Source organism: Lepus europaeus, chromosome 17 (genome assembly GCF_033115175.1).
Source record: "Lepus europaeus isolate LE1 chromosome 17, mLepTim1.pri, whole genome shotgun sequence".
Lineage (NCBI taxonomy): Eukaryota > Metazoa > Chordata > Mammalia > Lagomorpha > Leporidae > Lepus > Lepus europaeus.
In genome coordinates, this window is record NC_084843.1 from 63697331 (window position 1) to 63722497 (window position 25167).

The following is a 25167-nucleotide window of genomic DNA, read 5'->3' on the forward strand; positions in this document are numbered from 1 at the left end:
GATTCTGTCCTAGTTGCCCCTCTTCCAGGCCAGCTCTCTGCTCTGGCCCGGGAGTGCAGTGGAGGATGGCCCAAGTGCTTGGGCCCTGCACCCCATGGGAGACCAGGAGAAGCACCTGGCTCCTGCCTTCGGATCAGCGCGGTGCACCGGCCACAGCGCGCCAGCCGCGGCGGCCATTGGAGGGTGAACCAACAGCAAAGGAAGACCTTTGTCTCTCTCTCTCACTGTCCACTCTGCCTGTCAAAAAAAAAAAGAAAAGTAAAAAAAAAAAAAAAAAAAATTGGGGCTGAGAGGTGGGTGAGCACCTCATGTCCAGTTCCTGGTTAGGCAGTAGTACTCATGATATTCCTTTGGTCAATGATGCCATACCCTCAGGCAATTTATGGTGGCCAAGTGGGCTCCACTTGGCCTGGGGGGGTACATGAAGGTGGCAGCCACAGTCTGCCCGGAACTGGAATTCCCCTACACAAATCACCCCAGGACAACACTGGCCATCAAAGTTCTTATGTATTGGAGAAGCAAATAACTCCTTGACTCTGATGACTGGAGACTTGCAGAGCCAGTTATGTCATTCCCTCAAGTCAGTGAATTCCTTTTGACAAAGGGCAGGCAAGGACAAGGGGGATGGACAAGAGGCTGGGTACCTGCTTTTACATTATATAGGGGTTTGGTTTCACTCCCACTACTAAAAGGGAATATTTTTTACACTCTGGGAGATTCGTCAAACATGTGGAACCCGTTAACAGGAAGAAAATGTGCTATTATGATTGTTGTATTTGTTGTTTTTGATTTTTCATTTAATTCATCCTCTCCACCCTGTCCTCTGATCTTGTTTCTCTGGCACCTTAGTCTTGGCATGGGAAACAGGCTAATTATCTTCTTTAAAGAGAACAGACAACAGTGGGACATCTTGAGTCAACAGCATCTGATGCTCTTAGCCCTTTCCTGGTCATCTCTAGTCTAGGCTTGGTGGAACTTTCTGATTGTCCAAGAATTTTTCTTTTATCACACAGCATTCTTAATTTTCCCATATAACTAGTATTTATCCTTACAGAAGTTAGAACTCTCATATTTAATTTGTCCCTTTTTGAGCCTTCTGTCTACTCAAAGAAGTTATGTAGACGGTACCAGTCATTGATCTGTCCTTACTCTTGTTTGTTGAACTAAGCTTCTCACTGTTTACAAACATCTCCTGTTTGGGCAAAGATTTACCTCAAGTAAACAAAATGCTTTTAAACAATTTTTATCACAATAATATAACCATATTTCCAAATTTTGAAAAATAAGAAAAATATTGGAATTATCTGCAGTTTTTCTATCCAAATTTAACCATTTTTACTTTTGACATATTTCATTTGTTTTTTTTTACTATTGATATAATGTATGTTATTTTGCTGTGTTTTCATTGTTTATATGTCTCATTGAATGTTCATATACCAAAAACATTTTCCACTTTAGTGCTTAATTTTTGTCATCATCAGTTGTAATGTCCTTAAAATTGTCTCTAGTGCGGCACTTTTCAGTAGAAGCGCAACACAAGTCATATATATAATTAAAAATTTTCTAGTCCCCTTAAAAGAAGTAAGAAGAAGCAGGTTAACACTGTTTTTAAATCTATCCCAATATATTGAAATGCTTTTATTTCAATGTGTAAAAATTATGTTGTATATAAAATTCTTTTTTCCATATGGTTCTTGAAATGTACCTTTTCTATTTATAGCATAGTCTAATAAGTCACTAAACTTTCTATTAATCTTTTTTATTTTTATTTATTTGAAAGTCCAAAAGAGAGATCTTCCATCCACTAGTTTACTCCCCAAATGCTCCCAACATCCAGGACAGGGCCAGTCTGAAGCCAGGAGTCTAGAACTCAGTCTGGGTCTCTCACGTGGGTGGCAGAGACACTCTGACCTGGGCCATGACCTGCTGTCTTCCAGGGTGCACGTCAGTCAGAGGCTGGGATGGGGAGCCAGAACTCAGCCCCAGGCACTCTGGTACAGGACTCGCATGTCCCAAATGGTCTCTTAATCGCAGCCCTGCATGTGTGCTCCTAGCCACTGAACTTTCAGTAGTCAAAATGAAATGTAAATGTTTTATTGAAGACAACAAAATTTAGGCAAAAAATATTTAAATTACTTTCATGTTAAAATTTATATTATTGAAATTTAATAAAAAATTAATTTCCACAGTTCTACAAGCCATATTACATATGCTTCTTCTCTATATAACTTCATTTAAATTCAGATTTAAAGTTTACGTTCTTTGTTGCACCAATCACATTTTAAGTGATCAGTAGGTTACTTCAGAGTATATATGTCAATTCTTACCTATTTATTCCTTTTATTAAATGTTTCCAGGCTTCAGTGAAATAAATAGCATGCTGATATTTTCATGAATGTTTCCCATGTTTTGGATTATTTCCTTAAAGTAGACTCTCCAAAGTGTAATTATTGGCCTATAATTTTTTGTTTATGGTTCCTCGTGTGTATTTGCAGGTTACTTCCTGAGGAACTCTGCATTGTCATCAGCAGTATTAGTGTGCTCTTTTCACCAACCCTTCTCCATCTTCAAGTATTATTGTGTTGTTTCTTTCATTGCTAGAGAAGAATATTTATCTTAGAGAAGAATATTTAAGAACTAAAAAATTAACCCTTTGTTACAGTTTCCCTATTTTTCCAATTGCTTTCTTTCCCCTTGTTGGGTTTGGAAGAGAGCCAACTGAAGGTTTTAATTTTTCTGTAGCAGTAATATTTTCTGTCTGGGCTTGAAAGTCATTGCCAATCCAGAAATTTTATTTTTACTTCTTTTATTATAGATTTTTAATATATTTTCCTTTAAGAAGGAAACTTTAATCAAATGAATTTATGCAGTTATGTAATTATGAGAAGAGAAACTAAATTACAAGTTCTTAAACATTCAGTCAAATCCATTGCCTACTTCTTTTTTTTTTAAAAGATTTATTTATTTATTTGAAAGTCAGAGTTACAAAGAGAGACAAGGAAAGGCAGAGAGAGAGAAAGAGAGAGAGAGAAGGAGGGAGAGAGGCCTTCCATTCGCTGGTCCACTCCCCAGTTGGCCGCAACAGCCTTTCTGGGCTAATCCAGAGCCAGAAGCCAGGAGCTTCTTCTGGGTCTCCCACGTGGGTGCAGGGGCCCAAAGACTTGGGCCATTTTGTACTGCTTTCCCAGGCCATAGCAGAGAGCAGGATTGGAAGTGGAGCAGCTGGGACTAGAACCAGCGCCCATATGGAATGCCGGCCCTGCAGGTGGCTGCTTTACCAGCTACACCACAGCGCTGGCCCCAATTGCTTACTTCTTATTTATAAATGAGCTTCAAGGGGAACTTCTCTACTATCACTACACTTTTATGTATATGGATTTGGGGTAGATTAACTCACATAGGTTAAAATCTACTGGTGTGAATATTTGAAAATAATTATATTTCTGCCCTCTTATATTCTGATCTGACAGTTTTTCTAAAAGTGGAAGTCTTTTTTACTCTTTTATATCTTTATCCACAATGAGAGTTAAATTCATGAGTTTATAGCTTTATTCCCTTTTGAATCGGTATAGACTTAGAATTTCAGGAATTTAAACCAATTTCAAGAATTTAAACCCCTGGAAATTATCACACATTCACGTGCATCAATTCTTCAAAGAATTGTTAATGAAAGTAATAAAAAGTTTGTTCTTAGATAAGAACAATTAAAAAGAACTCCCAAATCATCACCATGAATTAAGATAAACACTGGTAAAAAGCAAAAGAAGTGATTCCTTTCTTTTTCTTTTACTGTGTTAAATGACGTTTGTGTCTGGTTACGCTGTGCTTAAACTACCCTGAGGAATCCTTAGAGGGCTTGAGATTTCTGACCATTAATCCTTCTCCACCAGAATGGCTCTTTGGCTCAATAGTCTTTCCCTATCCATGCTACTTGTTTTGTTTTGCTTCCCACTGTAGTGAGTAAAAAGTCCCACTTCACTCTCTATTCTCATTTGTATTATCTAGCCTCCAAGTATTAGAATCTACTTTGTTTTTTATTTCTTACTAGGACAAGGATGAACAGAGTCAACTGTTGTGTCAACTAAAACTCCTAATTAGAAAAGTCCAGGATTTTGTGGGTTACATATTTTTCTCAATGACAATTAAAGGAACTGTTAGCTTTTTTTTTTTTTTTTGCAAACCTTAAACTCATGAAAAAAATTATTTTTTTGTAATTGCACTGTTTTTGTTTTTGGTGATACTGTAGTATGGAACATGTGGCCTACCAAAGGTTATAAATCTAGGAAGAAAAATTATGGTTGGCATACATTTTAACAGTCTTTACAATCTAGCAGAGCACAAATCCCAAATTGTTTAAATAGTAAATATTTACTTAAGAAAAACAAGAGAACATTTAAAAATAGAGTTAATTTAAGTTGTGAATTTGACTGATTGAAAAGTTTACTTTTTTAGGATATCCTTTATAAAACTGGCAAAATCGACATGTACTGGCAACATCACAATACTCTCGTGTTATATTTTAAAGTGAAACACATACAACATACATACATTTGGACGGAGGCCAAATTTAGACCCAGGGGCATACTGCTCTGTACGTTAAATTACTATCAGATGTATTTTAGCACAGATCAAATTTTCAGTCTGAAGTTGGTGAGAAGCCTAATTATTTGACCAGGTTACTATTTATGTAGACCATTCTATGGCTGTCTGTGGTTAATCCACAGCTGGCAGAATGCTAACTTTGGAAGGTTTTTATTTCATGCTGGAACAGTTTGGAGAGAAATGGGGGGGGGGGGAGCTTTAAACTCTTCTCATTAAATTAAAGGCAAGTACATACATATTACTATGGAGACAAGATGCTATATAAACTGTTCATTTTAATTCTCCAAGTGACGGAAATAGCAAAAAAACAGCTTGGATGCTCATAGTATGCAAGTGACATGGTTATTTGGTTAAAGAAAAAAGGTGAAAACGTTTTTCAAAAGTGACACTTAAGACCTGCTTACCTTTTAGAACAGTTGAATATCAGTGGGCTGTAATTATCACAGGAAAGCATAATTTTATTAGAATTTCACTAGTAATACTGATTGTACACAATTGAGGGGAGAATTAATAATTTTCCTTATCCATTGCAAGATTCATGGCTGATCACTATAACAAAGATAGATTAACAAGAGAAAAACCTAACAAATTTATTTAACAAAGTTTTATGTGATAAGGGAGTCTTCAGAAATAAAAGACTCAGGGGAAACTGAATATTTTTCTGTTTGTCCGACGAGAAAAAAAGTGAACGGCTATGGAAAACATGATTGAATGCAAAGGATATGATCTAATGGTAATAAACTAGGTTGGAGGGGGTGGATTCTTCTTAGCCTCCAGGTGTACAGCAGGACCCCTCTGAAATAATTACCTTATAGCCTGCTTCAGACTTAGGTGTGTCAAATAATTCTGTTAGGCCCAACTTTCTTTCTTTCTTTTTTTTTTTTTTTAAATTTATTTTATTTATTTGAAAGAGTGAGAGAGAGAGAGAGGTCTTCCATCCGCTGGTTCACTCCCCAGATGGCCGCAACAGCCGGAGCTGCACCGATCCAAAGCCAGGAGCCAGGAGCTTCTTCCAGGTCTCCCACATGGGTGCAGGGGCCCAAGGGTTTGGGCCATCTTCTACTGCTATCTCAGGCCATAGCAGAGAGCTGGATCGGAAGAGAAGCTGCCGGGACTAGAACCAGCGCCCATATGGAATGCCGATGCTTCAGGCTAAGGCTTTAATCCGCTGCGCCACAGCACTGGCCCCCCAACTCTCACACAGAAAGGCAAAAGGTTAGAGTGACCTTGCTTCAGCAGTTTTCCCAATTTCTAAAATGCCATATTTGGGGTATCTTATACTGAGCCCTGATACAATTGTAGTACAAAATTCTCTTTCAATATTTAAGAATATGTAACAGTAGTAAACCCCCCTTTCAAATATGGATCCTGATACACATGACCCCTGCACAGAACTAAAGTTTGCATGATGAAATTGGTCAGTCCCTTAGTTGAAGTGAATAGTTCAGTAGCATTTTGGTAACTTCGAACAAGTTTCTTTCATATTTTCTAGATTATTCACTGAATTTATTAGCTAGGTCTTCTCCCCTTCCATTTTGCAGTACCATCACTTCCTCTGGTTCTTTGCTTTAATTATGCTCCCTCCCTTGGTTCTTCATATTTCTGTTTCTTCCCAATATCTTTCTCTTTGAAAAAGCTAAAATATTCAAACTTCCCCTGTCCTTAAAAACAGCTCTTGTGTTCCATCAATAAAAAGCCTTTCTGCCCTTTTCTTAATCTATTACCTACTGAAAGAAGTTATTTGAATCCAGGCTCCATTCCATAGAAACTGTGGGGACATTTGTTAACTTCTGTCTTGTTTGTTTTATTTATGAAATAAGACTAATAATGATGGTATATACTGCGTAAGTTTGAGGTAAGGGGAAAAAGCTAATAACAGTGTATGTGTGTATACATATTCACATTCAGATTATTATCATTCACTGATAACGGTCCCAAAATACTTTAGAACCCTCACCCTTACTTTCACACCTCTCCTTCTCCAGTAGCTGCTTGTTTTTACCTTCATGGTAAGTGCTTCCTCCTAATCATCAAATCCTGTGCTTTGCCCTCAGTTGTCGGGGCCAGTGGCCCTGGCCCGACATGAGATGCAGCAGGCTGAGGCTGTCCCTTATCTAATCCTGTTTCCAAGACTTTTCGTCCCATATTCCTGCAGGCAGGATGTGACTTCTGATGAAGGTTTATGATGTTCTTTGCTCTATCTGCAGAGCTTGTACCCTGATCATTGCTACTTTGTAAACTTGCTCTATTCCTGTGCTATGCATGATTGCACACAATGAATGTTATCTGTATGGGGTCTGGGGTATATATCCTTGTCTTTCTGTTTGCTCGGGGCTGGAGACTGAAGGGTTTCCTTAGGGAGACTGCCTCCAGTCCCTCATCACCGGGCCCCCTACTTTGGCTTGGAACGCGATGAGGCAATAAACGTGGTGATGAATTGACTGAGTGCTGCGTGTCTCCATGTGGTTTGTCGGGTGGCCTCCGACACTCAGTCCTTTGTTTCTCTGCCGCTCAACATTGAGCACCTTGAAGCCCCTTCTTGGAGTTACTCTGGGTGGATTCTCTTTCATCATCAATTCTACTGTCTCTTCTCTCCTGTTTTCTCTCCTCTGTCCTTTCTTTTTCTTTCTTTCTTTCGTTCGTTCGTTCGTTCGTTCGTTCTCCATTCTGTGCTGTGTCCTCTGCTCATCCTAGGTTCTCTTCCTTGATAATTACAACCTGAATAGTTATAACCCCTCTTTTACCTCAACTCCTAACATGCTCTTCCTTGTTAGAAAGTGTAGGGTGACCACAGCTAAATACTCTCTTTATAATCTAAGCCACATAGTATTCTAGATTTTTCAGTTTCTATTAATGGTAGAACCAAATTTAAAAATCCCTTTCATCTTTGGACTCTTCTCCTTTGCCCTGTACATTTTATTTTTTAAAAGATTGATTGATGGATTTGAAAGGCAAAGTTATAGAGAGGCAGAGGCAGAGAGAAAAGAGAGAGAGAGGTCTTCCATCTGCTGGTTCACTCCCCAAGTGGCTGCAATGGCTGGAGCTGGGCAGATCAGAATCCAGGAGCTAGGAGTCAGGAGCTTCTCCCCTGTCTCCCATGTGGGTGCACTTGGTCCATCTTCTGCTTTCCCGGCCATAGCAGAGTGCTGGATCAGAAGTGGAGCAGCCAGGACTTGAACCAGTGCCCATATGGGATGCTGGCACTGCAGGCGGTGGCTTTACCTGCTATGCCACAGCACTGGCCCTACCATATACACTTTAAACAATCATCAGATTCTGTATGTAGTCATCTTTGTATGGCTTCCTTGTACACAGCCAAATGCAGACTTTTATTAACTTTTGCTAAATTATTGCTATCTAGGTTAAGTTTTCTTTAAGCTTGTTACTCATTTCTTTCAAGGAAAACTTCACTGCCTAGGATCTATCCTAACCCTCTCCCATATTACTTGCCAAATAGACTCCTAACCTGCCACCCAAGGTCCTTTGTGTTCTTAGCTGGTCTTCCCATATTCATCTTTGTATTATTGCCATTTGTGTGTTCCTTACACACTTGTCTGTGATCTATACCAACTTATGCATCTGTATCTCTTTATATTTCATATAGAAAGTATGAATACATTTTAATAATACTTTTATTATTATTAAAGACATAAGTAAATAGCATTTTAAAGTATAGCTTTTTGACATGTTAATAAAATTTTTTATTATATTACTAAATTATTTTCTCATTAGTTAAAAATTCTAATTCAGAACCTTCAAAAATTCCATTTCAGGTGTTTCTTAGGTAATCACAAGCTATCATGTTAATTAAACAGATTATTTTAGTCACTTATAAGTATCCAGACTGTTCACAAAGTGCTAGAAGGATCCAATCTGCCTTCATTACTATTTCTCTAATTTATATGTAATTGCTACCCTGAGTGAAATTTTTCCAATATATTTTTCTTTTGTAGATTCTCAGGCTTCTTTCAGAATCGAGCATATAAATGAAATAAGCACTGTTTATTCTCTGAAGTAATGGCATTTAGTGTTCATGTGACAAACTTTTCTCCCAAATACTGCTGTTTTTTGCCTTGTGTTCTATAATGATATTTTATGTGGACTTTTTTATTTTATATCGGTTTATTATTCTCACTTAGAGTGACTATGTGGGGATGGCATTCTGAATTTTCCTTCCTTTTTTTCTTTAACCAGGGCTTTTTTCTTACCGTATCACCGGAGTCAGTATTAAAAGTGGCTCAACATGCTTCTGAAAACAACAGGATTTTCACTTTAAATCTGTCTGCACCATTCATTAGCCAGTTCTATAAGGAATCATTGATGAAAGTTATGCCGTATGTTGACATCCTTTTCGGAAATGAGACGGTAAGTTACCTTTTCTTTAGTAAAACAAAATTACCTGGTTTGTTGTTTGTTTCTGATCTGTGTATGTGTTTAGAAATATATAAATGAGGGGCCAGTGCTGTGACACAGTGGGTTAACCCCAGGCCTGAAGCGCCAGCATCCCATACGGGCGCCGGGTTCGAGACCCGGCTGCTCCACTTCCAGTCCAGCTCTCTGCTATGGCCTGGGAAAGCAGTAGAAAACGGCCCAAGTCCTTGGGCCCCTGCACCCACGTGGGAGACCCTGAAGAAGCTCCTGGCTCCTGGCTTCGGATCGGCACAGCTCTGGCTGTTGCGGCCAACTGGGGAGTGAACCATCAAATGGAAGACCTCTTTCTCTCTCTCTCTCTCTATCTCTCTGCCTCTCTGCCTCTCTGCCTCTCTTCTCTCTGTGTAACTCTACCTTTCAAATAAATAAATAAACCTAAAAAAAAAATAGAAATATATAAATAAAAGGGGCTGGCACTGTGGTGTAGTGGGTTAAGCCACTGCCTGTGATGCCGGCATCCCATATGGGTGCCAGTTTGATTCCTGGCTGCTCCACTTCCTATTCAGCTCCCTGATAATGCGCCTAGGAAAGCAGTAAAAGAGGGCCCAAGTCTTTGGGCAGGGCCCTGTACCCAAAGAAGCTCCTGGCCCCCAGGTCAGCTCTGACAGTTGCAGCGATTTGGGGAGTGAATCAGTGGATGGAAGACCTCTCTCTATAACTCTGCCTTTCGAATAAATAAAACTTTTTCAAAATCTATAAAAAGCAGAAGAAAATAGGCCTTCAGTGTATCCTCGAGTGATCTTAACCACTGAACTTTTCTGACTTGCAAGAGTTTTACATGTAAAATGACGATAGTGTCTTAAATCTTCCCAGAAGTGCATTCTGATTCTAATTTTATAGTTCTAAAATAGATTGAGTGTATTGATTGGTTTTATATCTAAATAACATAACTGTTCTGTCTCCCTAGACTAACATAAAAATTGATCTAGAAATAATTCTGAGATCATGTGGGTGAAGATTCGTAGAAATAATGTCACAGTGTCAGTACCTGCAAATGCAGTCGCCTCTGGAAGGAAATGCTATATCCTTGACAATTAACACAATGACATAATGGCAAGGAATAGTGGTAAAAGCTTCGAATTGCTTTTGTGTATAGCTCCAGGAAGTCTCATTTGACTAAAATCTACCTTTTAGATTTTCCCTATTAAGTTCTCTTTTCTAAAAGGTAAAGGAGGTAACTAGAAAAAAGGCTTCTCTAGCCCTGAATAACTTTACAAAATTGATTATCAGGATAGCGGTTTGAGAATCATTGGGAGAAACTGACACCTGCTCACAGTGTGCTTTGTGTAGTCGGGAAGAATCAGACTGGTAGCACTTAAATATGTGCTCTAGACTTTAAGAAGACAAATTTTATAACTTCACAAGAAAATGATGATTTTCAAAGTATGAAGCTTTTGAAATAAAGATGGCTTGTGAGGACTAAATACCACCAAAAATACATTTTTGTAACAACACCTTTGATGTTAATTAGGAAGAGAATGGGGAAGGGGAGAAGCTTTTTTTTTTTTTTTTTTTGACAGGCAGAGTGGACAGTGAGAGAGAGAGACAGCGAGAAGGTCTTCCTTTTACCGTTGGTTCACCCTCCAATGGCCGCTGTGGCTGGCACGCTGCGGCCGGCACACCGCACTGATCCGAAGGCAGGAGCCAGGTGCTTCTCCTGGTCTCCCATGGGGTGCAGGGCCCAAGCACTGCCTTCCCAGGCCACAGCAGAGAGCTGGACTGGAAGAGAGGCAACCTGGTCAGAATCCAGGGCCCCACCCGGGACTAGAACCCAGTGTGCCGGCACCACTAGACAGAGGATTAGCCTGTTGAGCCACTGCGCCGGCCGGGGAGAAGCTTTTTTAAAAAATCATTGCAGAGCATACAGAAAACTCTTTAACAATAATCAGTATTTGTAAAAGATGTAAGAGGGGCCTGCTTTGTGGTGCAGCACATTAAGCCACTGCCTGGGACACCAGCTTGCCATATGGGTTCGTGTCCCTGTTTCTCCACTTCAGATCCAGCTCCCTGGTAATGGCCTGGGAAAGCAATGAAACATGTCCCAAGTGCTTGGGCCCCTGCCACCCACATGGGAGACCTAGAAGAAGCTCCTGGCTCCTGGCTTCAACCTGGCCCAGCTCCAGTCACTGCAGCCATTTAGGGGCTGATCCAGCAGATGAAAGCTCTCTCTCTCTACCTCTTCCTCCCTCTCTGTGACTCTGTCTTTCAAATAAAAATAAATAAATCTTTATTTTAAAAAATGTAAAACAGAGAAAGAGAGAAAAACCATGTATGACACTCAGTAATGATGCTAAAAGTTTGTTAGAGAATTAGAACAAAAAAGAATAGGCCCAAAATGATTTAGGTTTATAGAAAATGTTGATGACAAAAAAAATTCAAAGCACAAATAACAAACGAAACAACAGATAAGTTGAACATCATTGGGGCCAGTGCTGTGGTGTAGTGGCCTCCAACTGTGGTGCCAGCATCCCATATGGGTGCTGGTTTGTGTCCTGTCTGCTCCTCTTCCAATCCAACTCTCTGACTTCTGGCTTTGGATCAGCCCAGCTCTGGCCATTGCTGCCATCTGGGGAGTGAGCCAGCAGATGGAGGACCTTTCTCCCTGTCTCTCTCTCTCTCTGTCTGTAACTCTGCCTCAAATAAACAAACAAACAAAATTTTAAAGATTTATTTTATTTATTTGAAAGGTGGAGTTAGAGAGAAAGAGTGAGAGAGACACACACAGAGAGATCTTCCATCTGCTTATTCACTCTCCAAATGGCTGCAACAGTCAGAACTGTGCCGGGCCAAAGCCAGGAACCAAGAGCTTCATCCGGGTCTCCCACATGGGTGCAAGAGCCCAAGGACTTGGGCCATCTTCCACTGTTCTTCCAAGCACATTAACAGGGAGCGAGATAAGAAGTGGAGCAGGGGCCAGCACTGTGGCATAACGGGTGAAGCCGCTGCTTGCAGTGCTGGCATCCCATATGGGCATCAGTTCTAGTCCCAGCTGCTGTACTTCCAATCCCGCTCTCTGCTATGGCCTGGGAAAGCAGTACAAAATGGCCCAAGTCCTTGGGCCCCTGCACCCACGTGGGAGACCCAGAAGAAGCTCCTGACTCCTGGCTTCAGATTGGTGCATCTCTGGCCGTTGTGGCCAACTGGGGAGTGAACCAGTGGATGGAAGACCTTTCTCTCTCTGTCTCTCTGCCTCTCCTCTCCCTGTGTAACTCTGACTTCAAATAAATAAATAAATAAATCTTTAAAAAAAAAAAACAAAAAACTTTTATCTATCAAAGAGTACTATCAATGGGAGATAATATTTACAAATCATATATGTTATAAGGGGTTAATATGCAAATGCACAACTCAATGACAACTCACCAACAAGAAAACTAGCATCCAAAATCAAAAATGGGCAAAAGATTTAAAGGAACATTTCTCTAAAAAGGTCATATAAATACCAATAAACATGAAAAACTGTTTAACATCTCTATTCAATTAGCAAAATGCAAATTAAACTAAAATTAGACACTGCTTCACTCCCATTAGGAAGACTATTGTAAAAAATAAATGAAAGAACAGGTATTGATGAGAAGGTGGAAAATTGGAATCCTTTTATATAGATGGTGGGAATGTTAAATGATGCTGCTACCATGGAAGACATTCCACATTTGTACATATAATGAAATATTCTTGAGCCCTCAGAAATGAAATTCTAACGCATGCTATAAAATGAATTAATCTTGAAAATATTATGTTAAGTAAAATAAACCAGATACATCAGACAACTGTTGGATTTTCCTGTAAGAATCCCCCTTATATGACGTAGCTAGAATAAGCAAAGTCATAAAAACAGAGAGTAAATTAATGACTACCAAGGGCCAGGGTGAAGGTAAGAGAAATGGGGTATTTTTTTTAATCAGTACAGTTTCTGTTGGGAAGATGAAAAAATTCTAGAGATGGGTAGTGGTAGCAGTTGTACAACATTGTGAATGTATATAATGCCACTGAATTGAATACTAAAATTACTCAAATGATATATTTTCTTATATGTATGTTTACTACAATTTATTTTAAAAGGTTTAATCCACAAACCAGTAAACTTAAAGTTTCATGAGATCTTAGCATAGGTCATTAAAGAAATAATTTTTCCCCACCCATAAGAGGAAGTGGTAAAACTATATACTGCTACATGACTCCAAGTCAGGTCATAAGAATGTTTTGCTCTGTTGAGGTGAATACTGTTCATTTGAATTCAGCAGATACGTATGTATTACCTATTAGAGCAGGCCAATAAACAGTGGATGCATAATATATTTGAGAAGATCTGTCATGCTGTGAATTAATAATGAAGATTAGCTATAGGTCAATTGGATGTATTTGGTGTTTTATTGAACCTGTCTCAAAAGGTTTGCTGAGGCAGGCATTTGGCCTAGTTGTTAAGACGCCAGTTAAGAAGCCTGCGTTTCTTCCAGAGTGTGTGGGTTCAATACCCATCTCCAGTTCTTGACTCTGCTTCCAACTAATGCAGGAAGAGCAGTGATAGATCACCATAATTGGGTCCCTGCCACTTACGTGGAAGACCTGGCTTGAATTCCCACCTCCTGGCTTTCGCGTGGCTTAGTCTAAACTGTTGAAGGCATTTAGGGTGAATCAGCATATGAGACCTCTCTCTCCTTCTCTCTGGCTCTCTATCTGCCTCTCATTTGAAATTTTAAAAAAATAGAAAAAGTCTATTGATCAATTAAAATATTTCTAATGGAATTCCTCAGTACCTTGAGCTTCGCTCAAGTAACCTGCCATTGATTCTGATAAAAACTCTATTTGCATATAGTACAAATGCAAATATTTCAGATCCTTAATAAATGTCAAATTAAGTTGAATGTCAAAATCAGATTTTTTAAAATGCTAATGGACTGGAAATATCAATTGAGTTATGAAACTTAATAGGAATAATAAAAATGATACTGTATTTGATTATAAAAAAGCAAGTGGAGTAATATAACTTTTATCTCTTTAATCTCATACCCATTGTTCTTCTTGAATACTATGGTAATAATAAGCTATTTTTAGATCTCAAGGAAAAAGACATTTTAGTTATAAATGGGAGAAAGTGTAAAATATATTTCTCAGAACCTATATATCGAGTTGTTTTATCTTCCCCTTCCCTATCATAAACAAAAAAAAGCTATGTTAGTATACATTTTCTTTTTAAAAAATATTTATTTTTATTTGAAAGGCAGAGTTAGAGAGAGATCTTCCATCTGCTGATTCACCCTCCAAAAGGTCACAACAGCCATTGTTGGACCAGACCAAAGCCGTGAGCCAGTAGCTTCATATGAATCTCCCACATGGGTGCAAGGACCCAGGTATTTGGGGCATCTTTTGCTCCTTTCCTAGGTTCATTAGCTAAGAGCTGGATTGGAAATGAAGCAGCTGGGACTCGAACCTGCAGTCATCAGCTTAACTAACAGTGCCACAGCACTGGCCCTAGTAAAAAATTTCTGTAAACTAAGCCGGCGCCGCGACTCAGTGGGCTAATCCTCCGCCTTGCGGCACCGGCACACCGGGTTCTAGTCCCGGTCGGGGCACCGATCCTGTCCCAGTTGCCCCTCTTCCAGGCCAGCTCTCTGCTGTGGCCCGGGAGTGCAGTGGAGGATGGCCCAAGTGCTTGGGCCCTGCACCCCATGGGAGACCAGGAGAAGCACCTGGCTCCTGCCATCGGAACAGCGCGGTGCGCCGGCCGCAGCGCGCCTACCGCGGCGGCCATTGGAGGGTGAACCTACGGCAAAAAGGAAGACCTTTCTCGCTGTCTCTCTCTCTCACTGTCCACTCTGCCTGTCAAAAAAAAAAAAAAAAGTAAAAAAAAAAAATTTCTGTAAACTAAGTGTAAACACTTAGCTGCAGCCAAACACATTGGCCTTTATTTCCTACCTGATGTTCAGCATCCCTTTTTCAGAGGGTTATATATATGTAATAATGGCTTAATTGTCTCAGTATTTAAAGGAACACCTGTCTCCAAGACTGTCTTTTCATGATCAGTGATCTTTGCAAAACAAGAAAGAAATAAGGTAGACCCTATGATTGCTTCAGCTAATTTCTTGGAGAGCAATGCAAAGCCACAACTCAAAGAGGGTAGCCCAAATAGAGCCTGTTATCTCTTTGAATAAAAGAGATGGAGCTAGAAGTTCAGAGAGTATGAGACAGCTAGTCCTTTCAAGTCAAGAGTACCAGAGAATAAAGAGTTGCCTAGAGATTAGGAGACATTTGCAGAGTTCCACATGCACCTCACTTGTGTATTATTCATCACATATTTGTGAGGAAGCTAATAAAGGATGAGAAGAACTATCTGAAGAGATGAGAGAAAATTCTTTGAGTATTCATGGAGCCTGAAGCCATTCCTGTTCCACTAGTGTTAGTGGGTAACCTCTTAATTCATAGAGCTACAGAGTATTCAGAAGTGGTCCCACATTGGCCAGCGCCGTGGCTTAACAGGCTAATCCTCCGCCTTGCGGTGCCAGCACACCGGGTTCTAGTCTCGGTTGGGGTGCTGGATTCTATCCCGGTTGCCCCTCTTCCAGGCCAGCTCTTTGCTATGGCCCAGGAAGGCAGTGAAGGATGGCCCAAGTCCTTGGGCCCTGCACCTGCATGGGAGACCAGGAGAAGCACCTGACTCCTGCCTTCGGATCAGCACGATGCGCTGGCCTCAGCGGCCATTAGAGGGTGAACCAACGGCAAAAAGAAAGACCTTTCTATCTGTCTCTCTCACTATCCACTCTGCCTGTCCAAAAAAAAAAAAAAAAGAAGTGGTCCCACTTAACTCCATGAGGTCAGCATTGCTTTGATACCCGAACCAGAAAAAAGCATTAAAAGAAAGCAAAGCTACAGATCAGTATTCCTCATAAACGTAGATACAGGGATCAGTGTAGTAGCACAGCAGGTTAAGTCACAGTCTGCAGTGCTGGCTGCTCTGCTTCCCATCTAGCTCCCTGCTAATGCACCTGGGAAAGCAGCAGAGGATGACCCAAGTACTTAGGCCCCTGCCACCCACCTAGGAGATCAGGATGGAGTTCCTAGCTCATGACTTCAGCCTGGCCCACCCTCAGCTGCTGCAGCCATTTGGGGAATGAACCAGCAGATGAAAGATCTCTTTCTTTGTCATTCTACTTTTCAAATAAATAAAATAAATTTTTAAGAGAAAACTTCTCTTTTAAAAAAATACTGATACAAAAGTAATTTTAGTAAGTCATATTCAACAGTATATTTAAAAATAATTTATCATAACAAGGAGTATAGAATTGGTTTACCATTTTAAAAATGCATCAATATAAATCAAACTCAAAAAAGAAAAAGATTGTGATCATCTCCATAGACACAGGAAAGCATTTGACAAAGCCCCAAATTCCATTACTGGCAAAAGAAAATCCCTAAAATACTCAGTGGAAGGAAACTTTTTCAACTCTAAAAAGAACATCCATGGAAATGTACAGATATCATTGTATTTAACGAGGAAATATTTGTGTGCCCTTAAAATGAGGAACAAATCAAGTCTGTTCACTCTCTCCTTCTGTTCATCATTGTGCTGCAGATTCAGGGTTAATAAGGCATAAAAAAATCCAGATTAGAAATGAAGAAATATAGCTGTCTCTTATCAAACACAATGATCATCTTTGTAGAAAATCTGATGGAATCTTTAAAGAGCTACAAGAAGTAAAAGTGATTTCAATAAGACTATAGGATACATAATAAAAAGTTAGAAACCAAGAGCATTTCTATTTAACAAATATGGAAATTTTCAGTACCCTCAAAAATATGACATACTCTGAAGATATGTAAACTGCATAGTACAGAAAGTCATTGAGAAAAATTAAAGAAGACCTAAATGAGAGATACTTTGTGTTCATAGATTTGAGGCTGTGTTTTTAAGATAACTGTACTCCTCAAAATGACCTATAGATTCAACATCATCCAATCAAAATCCTGGCAGTTTTTGTTTTTTGTAGCAGTAAACAAGCTAATTTGATTTGGAAATCACTGGAGTAGAAGAGCCAAACCAACTCTGATTTAAAAAACAAAAGGGAGAGGGTCACCAGCATTGTGGTATAGTAGGATAAGCCTCCGCCTGTGGTACCAGCATCCCATATGGGCACGGGTTCGTGTCTCAGCTGCACCTCTTCCAATGCAACTCTTTGCTTATGGCCTGGGAAGGCAGTGGAAGATGGCCCCAAATGCCTGGGCACCGCATCCATGTGGGAGACACAGAAGAGGCTCATGGCTCTTGGCTTTGGGTCAGCCCAGCTCTAGCCATTGTGGCCTATTGGGGAATTTACCAGCAGATGGAAGACCTTTCTCTCCTATCTCTCCCTCTCTCTGCCTGCAATTCTACCTCTCAAAAAAATTAAATCTTAAAAAAAAAAAAAAAATAGAGCCAGGCATTGTGGCACAGCAGGTTAAGCTGCCACGTGGGATTCCTATTTTCTATACCAGAGTATAGTTTCAAGTCCCAGCTTCTCTGCTTGTGATCCAGGTACTTGCTAATCTGCCCATTAAGCAGCAGAATATGGAAGATTCTCTCTCTCTCTCTCTCTCTCTCTCTCTCTCCCTCTCCCTCTCCCTGTCCCTCTGCCTCTCCTTCCCCCTCTCCCTCTCCTCCCCCCTCCCTCTTCCCCTTTCAAATAAATCTTTTTTATAAAATCAGATGACTTGCTGCATGATTGCAAGAGTCATTGTAAAACTTGCAATGGTCAAGATTATGTCAAAATAATTATGTCAAAAGTCAATGGGACAGAAGGAAGAGTCCAAAAACAGACTTACAATTGATTTTCCAACAAACTTTCAGAGGCAGTTTTGTGAAGAAAGAATAGTCTGTTTAATAAATCATTCTGGAGCAGTTGGATTTCTGTATCCAAAACAAAGAAAACTTAAAGCCAGTCCTGGCCATTGCAGCCATTTGGGAAGTGAACCAGTGAATGGAAGATCCCTATCCCTCCCCCTCTCTCTGTAGCTCTGCCTTTCAAATAAATAAAAATAAATCTTCAAGAAAAAAAAAAAGAAACTCCAGGATGTCAATCAGCAGAAACTCAAAAGTCTTTATACTGTTTTAAGTATCAGCAAATAATGTACTTTATATCTTGAAATGAAATATTTAGATTATGAAATAATTTTTGTTCTCTTAACTTAATCATCTTTCTGGTTCATTCCCCAAATGATGGTAGCCAGGAACTCAATCCATTTGTCCTATTTGAGTGGCAGGAACCCAGTTGCTTAAGCCATCACTACTGCCTGTCAAGTCTGTGTTAGTAGGAAGCTGGAGTCAAGAGCCAATGCCAGGAGTTTAATTCATGTCTCAGATATATGAACATGGATATCTTCATTGGCAACTTAACCACGAGGCTAAACACTTGCCCTTAATTAAGTTCTTTTTTGTTTTAGTACAGGCACAAGTATAATGCTTTTTAAGTGGAATTTTTCCTATTTCTTAGCCTACTATTCCGTTTCTATTTTATTTGCCCAAGGGAAAAGATATTCTTCTCCAAAGAATATCTGAAAATACTTGGTTGGGCACATCCTGAGACTAAATAGAAGTATCCCCAGAAATACCATAGCTCTACAATGACATAATGAAGCATAATTAATTTTACTTTTTATTGTTAAAAAGTATGTAAAATCGGCCACTTCAACCATTTTTAAGTATTTGATTCATTGGCATTAGGTGTATTCACAGCATTGTTCACCTTCACCACTATTCATTTCTAGAACTTTTTCATCATCCCAATCTGATGCTCTGTGCTCATTCAGCAATAACTCCCCATGTGTCTTTCCCCTTCACTGCCCTGGCCTCAGGTGGCCACTGTTTTACTTTTGTCTCTATGAATTTGCCTATTCTAAGTACCTCATAAAGTAGGATCACGTAGCAGTTAATGTGTTTGGCTTATTTCATCTAATGTTTTCAAGGTTCACCTATATTTTTAAAATTTTTTTAATTAATTTATTTTTTTTAAATTTTTGACAGGCAGAGTTAGTGAGAGAGAGAAAGAGAGAGAGAGAGAGAGAAAGGTCTTCCTTAACCGTTGGTTCACCCTCCAAGTGGCCGCTATGGCCAGTGCATTGCAGCCGGCACACTCCGCCGATCTGAAGCCAGGAGCCAGGTGCTTCCTCCTGGTCTCCCATGCAGCTGCAGGGCCCAAGGACCTGGGCCATCTTCCACTGCACTCCCTGGCCACAGCAGAGAGTGGCCTGGAAGAGGAGCAACCGGGACAGGATCTGGCGCCCCAACCGGGACTAGAACCCGGTGTGCCGGCGCCGCAGGCAGAGGATTAGCCTAATGAGCCGCGGCGCCGGCGTTTCACCCATGTTTACCACACATTCAAATTTCATTATTTTTAAAACTAAATATTTATTATATAAATATGAATTTTTAATCCATTCATCTGTTGCTGAACAGTTAACTTGTTTCCACCTTTGACTATTGTGAATAACGCTGAGCCTATCTAGATATGGAATTGCTGGATGATATGTATGGTAATAACTCTGTTTAACTTTCTGAGGAACCCCCAAATTGTTTTCCACAGGAGTTACACCATTTTACACTTCCATCAGCAATACATCAGATCTCAGTGTCTCCACATCCTCACCGACACTTATTTTTCCATTTTTTTTAAATGAATCCTAATGGGCATGTGATAACATCTCATTGTGGTTTTGATTTGTGTGGTTTACTTTTAATTAAGGTTCAATAATGCAGAGACAAATTTCTGTTTCCTCAATTGAAAATTGGTAACCTGTTATATTGCACTTTGTACTTTTAAATTATTCATCGGCATCAATTGGTTATACTTTTTAAAGTCCTTTTGAAACTGCTCTAGTATATAAACTTTTGTATGTTACACTGTGTTTTAATTTGTTTTCAACAACCTCAAATTTAAAATAATTCACTTCAGCAACAACAGTTTGCTAGCTAGACTCACAGAAATCAGCTTAATGAAGAACATTCTACATGAGGATAATTATATCCATTGATGCCTTCTAATGCAAGCTGCTTTGTAGTCATTATCTAGCAGTACATGACTGAAGAACTTGATAATTCTTTTTGTTTTTCACTTTTATTAAATTAAGAAGTTTTTTTAATAGTGTCATTTTGCAAATGGTTCTTAAGAGTAGTACCTTTCAGGGCTCCATAATCACTAGATAATTAACCTGCCAGGATTAAGTATACTCAACTTTGCCTCAGGATGCTTATCTCTTAAATAAGGTCAATTATCTCTTGATAATAACTGCTTTGTCAAGAGTTACCACTTAATTCCACAGTGAAACTGTACAATGCACTTTAAAATCATTTAAATAATAAAATGCATTTTGAAATTGGGCAGAAGAATTCAGTTGAATCATTTCAAATTGATTAAGAATGATACGTTTTAGATAAAGCTCTCCCTCATACACTTAGTGCGTTGAATCTCACAGATGATTTCAATTTATAAAGATAATTTATTGCTCTGCTTCATCAGTCCTCTTGCTGGCAATATTCCCACATTGCACATTTCCTTACAGAGAAACCCATTTTAAACCTGTTGACCTCAACGAGGGTTCAGTATATCAAACTTTTCTACTACAGGCCTGGAAGATTGAAATTATTCTTTGTTTCCTCCCAGGTATTCTAACTTTTAAAAAAAATATCCAGTTCATCAGCAAATAAATTACAAACAGTGGACAGAATTTTAGTTGTGGTTGTTTTGTTGCTGAGTAGCTGTTCAGTCATGTTTAGAAAGCGATGTGGTTCAAGAAGCAGTTCTTTAAATTATAAATAACTTCAACACAGATATCTAAAGTAATTTTTTAGTTTCTATACATCTGTACATACATTGAAGACATTTGCTATTTCAATATGAAAATCTGTGTAAGTCTATAATTTGTTTTATTATGTGCACCAAATGTGATAAGTACTACACATGCATGTATCTTCATCCAGGTATTCTCTTGTTGTTTAGGAGAGTTTTTGTAAAGGTGCTATTTTTAATTTTTAATACTTTCCTCTGTCAAATCTATGTTTTATCCCTCTGAGAATTCCTTTTTGAATTTTTACATCTTGTTTTGTCAATGCCTTGTTTCTTTGTAATGCTTTAAAGTGTATTATTTCCATGGACTCAAGATTCAGGACTGTTTCTTAGATCCCTATTCTGCCACTAAAAGTGAGAAGTGGTCTGTCTTTTCCTGAATCAGGGTGTTCCCAACATGAATGTGAGCAATAAGATTCTACCTAAAATGGTTCTCTGTAATATAAACAAAAGTTCCTTGTGTCCTAGGACAGATGGAAGTCAGCTTTCTGAAACCATTTATGTAGACATCTCTCCATTCCTTTTATTTTGCTATGAACAGTGAGAGGATCCTGATATAACAGAATCTAAAGCTGTTGTAAGATCGATCAAGAAGCCAGACACCGCAGTGCAGCATGTTAAGCCACTACTTAGGACCCTTTCGTCCCTTTTTCTCAGTGTCAATAACTCTGTTCTTTTTTAATAGTTATATATTTGAAAGGCAGAGTTACAGAGAGGCAGAGAGAGTGAGAGGTCTTCCATCTGCTGGTTCACTCCCCAGATGGCCGCAACAGCCGGAGCTATGCCAATCCCGAAGCCAGGAGCCAGTAGATTCTTCCAGGTCTCCCATGAGGGTACAGGGGCCCAGAAACTTGGACTATCTTCTGCTGCTTTCCCAGGCCATAGCAGAGAACTGGATCAGAAGTGGAGCAGCAAGGACTTGAACTGGTTCCCATATGGGATGCCAGCACTGCAGGCGGTGGCTTTACCCACTGTGCCATAGCGCCAGCCTCCAACTCTGCTCTTCCAATACAGCTTTCTGCACACCCTGGGAGGCAGCAGATAATGGCCCAAGTACTTAGGTTCCTGGGAGACCTGGTTGGAGTTCCAGGTTTCTGCCTTCCGCCTGGCCAAATCCTGGCTGTTGTGGGCATTTGTGGAGTGAACTAGCAGGTGGAGGAACTCTGTCGTTCACTTTCCCTCTGTTTCTCACTCTTCCTCTGTCATTCCTTTAACAAATACCATGTCATGCCTTTAACAAATAAATAATTTTTTAAAGATTAATTAAGGAAGATGAGAACCAATGTTTTCAGAGAATATACATGGCATACATAACATAACTCTTTCAAACCAAAATGAGGAGCTGGCATTGGGTTATACCTGGTGAAGCTGGCCACCTATAACACCATCCCATATGGGCACTGGGTTCGAGTCCCAGCTCTTCCACTTCTGTTTGGGCCCCCTGCTGATGGCCTGAAGACCAGCAGAAGGTGGCCCAAGTACCTAGGCCCTGACACCCTTGTGGGAGACCAGGATGAAGCTCCTGGCTCCTGGCTTCAATCTAGCTTAGCCCTGGCCATTGTAGCTACTTGGGGAGTGAACCAGTGGATGGAAGATCTGTCTTGTCTCTCCTTCTCCCTAACTCCGACCTTCAAATAAATAATTAAGTCTTAAACAAAAATATTCATATAACCTTTAAAAAAAATCAAAATGAAAACTTCCAGTGCTTTTATGAAGTTTTGGAATATTTTTGGTTTCTGATGACAAAAGTTTAAGTTAACACAGGTCTTATAGCATCATAAATTGCTGTTTAGCTCCTGGATTTAACTTGCACCTTAGGGTCTTTCTGACAATGTATTTTACTAATCTCAAACAAACAAACAAAAATGTAAAACAAGGAGGCTTCTAACGTCAGTGGCATGTTGTGAAGTTGTGCCGTGGGAAGGATTTGGAAAGTGCCAAAGGGCATTCAGCTCTGTGCTTCATGTCTCCCTTATTTCTACTTCCTGTCTCCTTTCTCTCCCATCCTCACCAACATTGCCTTGTTTTCCTGCTGCTTTTGTTTCCCTCTTCCCTACAACTACATTGCCTTTTCGAAGATGTGAAATGCCTTCAACTATCCCCGTCTACCATCCATCATTGGTAAAAAGCCTTATACTTTGAAATAGTTTGAATTGCTTGGAGATAATCACATTTTATGTGGTAATCCCTTTCTGTGTTATTTAGAATTTCAATTCATCTTTTTATTTGTTTTACTTCAGTTATGGTATTACAAATTTGCAAGCAATTATTTTATTTAGTATTATTTATAGCAGTATGTACACTTGAGTTAATATCTAAAGTTCTCATTTAATGCCTTTTAAAAGTTGTTTACTGGCCGGCACCATGGCTTAACAGGCTAATCCTCCGCCTTGCGGTGCTGGCACACTGGGTTCTAGTCCTGGGAGGGGCGCTGGATTCTGTCCCGCTTGCCCCTCTTCCAGGCCAGCTCTCTGCTATGGCCCGGGAAGGCAGTGGAGGATGGCCCAAGTCCTTGGGCCCTGCACCCGCATGGGAGACCAGGAGAAGCACCTGGCTCCTGCCTTCGGATCAGCACGATGTGCCGGCTGCAGCGGCCATTGGAGGGTGAACCAACAGCAAAAAGGAAGACCTTTCTCTCTGTGTCTCTCTCTCTCACTATCCACTCTGCCTGTCAAAAAAAAAGTTGTTTATTGATTGGATTAAGATGGCAGAGTAGGGAGGGAGCTTGCTGCTCTAGTCTAGGAGAAGATTGTTTGTTTGTTTGTTTTGACAGGCAGAGTGGACAGCACTCTGCGGCCGGTGCACCGCGCCAATCCAAAGCCAGAAGCCAGGTGCTTCTCCTGGTCTCAATTGGGTGCAGGACCCAAGCACTTGGGCCATCCTCCATTGCACTCCTGGGCCACAGCAGAGAGCTGGACAGGAAGAGGAGCAACTGGGACAGAATCCAGCACCCCGACTGGGACTAGAACCCGGTGTGCCGGCGCCGCAGGCAGAGGATTAGCCTAGTGAGCCGCGGCACCGACCAGGAGGAGATAGTTTTTAAAAAGTGGAAAAATTACAGTCTCAAGGACAAGTTAGGGAGGAACAGCAGAGGAAACTACATAAATTGGAGGGACACAGTGGACCTGTGTGGACGGCAAGGACACATACAACTCAGGACCCTAGCAGCCGAGAGCCTCCAGATCAGTGTTGGAGAGTGAGGAGAGACCAGACTGTAACAGCTCAAGCCACTGGCAAAAAAGATGCAGGAAGAGCCTGGAGGGAATCCAGCTTGGAGCTCCATGGGAGATAGTGTACCTGCCAGACTAGAGGAGAAAAAACAAAGGGGGGACACGTTTTCTCTATCCCTGATCACTGTGCAACAGCATCCTGTTACAAGCTGATCGAAAGCAGGCACCATTTTGGACATATGTAACAGCTGTGCCAGCTGTGTCCGCACCTAGCAACCAGCCAAGTGGAGACTCCCAAGTCTGGTGGGAAGAACAGACAGGGCTGGGTGCTCGTGACTGCGGGAAACTTATGTGTTGGGACTGTGAAAACACTGAGGCTTTGTGAGAAGACTCCAGGTGTGACTGGGACTTTGGACAGTCACCATAGGAAGCTCCACATGATCAGGTCTCCCTGGTTACCTGGCGAGGGACATTACTGGGGGATCTGAACTTACATCGAGGACTGCACAGATCCTTTGTGTGGTGCTTGTGGCAGAGTGGACAAATAATATGCCCACTGGGGCCAGCGCCCAGACACTGGTCTCCTTTGCAGAGAGGAGCTCAGCTGAGTCTGTGCCAACAGACAAGAACAGACCTCCCCTCTGATTTTTTTTAAAAAAAAAAAAAAAGGATATTTACTACATCAAACCTGGGTGTGTCACCTAAGACACACCCTTCACCCTGGAGCACTGAACAGAGGAGTTCTTTGACCACACCCACCACATAGCTCTAGGTATTCCCTGAAAGCAGACACTCCACTAATCCACACACAGTCTAAAGATAAAAGCTGCCACAGTTGGGGGTTGGGGGGGTGGCGGAGAAACCAATGAATATCTCCACAAATGTACAAATGGTGCTTAGACAACTGGATTTCCACATGCGGAAGTATGAAGCAGGACCCATACCATACACCTTTCACAAAATCCATTCAACATGGATTAAAGACTTAAATCTATGACCTGATACCATCAAATTATGAGAGAACATTGGGGAAACCCTGCAAAATATTGGCATAGGCAAAGAGTTCTTTGGGAAAAACCCCAGAGGCACAAGTAATAAAAGTCAAAATTAATAAATGAGATTATATCAATTTGAGAAGCTTCTGTACTTCA

General features: G+C 40.4%; 1 protein-coding gene across 3 annotated transcripts in view; it reads left to right on the plus strand.

The window, feature by feature from the left end:
- ADK (adenosine kinase) overlaps positions 1-25167 on the plus strand; it is a 619463-nt gene that overhangs the window by 420775 nt on the left and 173521 nt on the right. For all 3 annotated transcript variants that reach the window (XM_062214718.1, XM_062214719.1, XM_062214720.1), the window contains one exon: positions 8797-8967. In XM_062214718.1, the coding sequence (XP_062070702.1) occupies positions 8797-8967 (171 nt within the window). The remainder of the gene's footprint in view (positions 1-8796; positions 8968-25167) is intronic.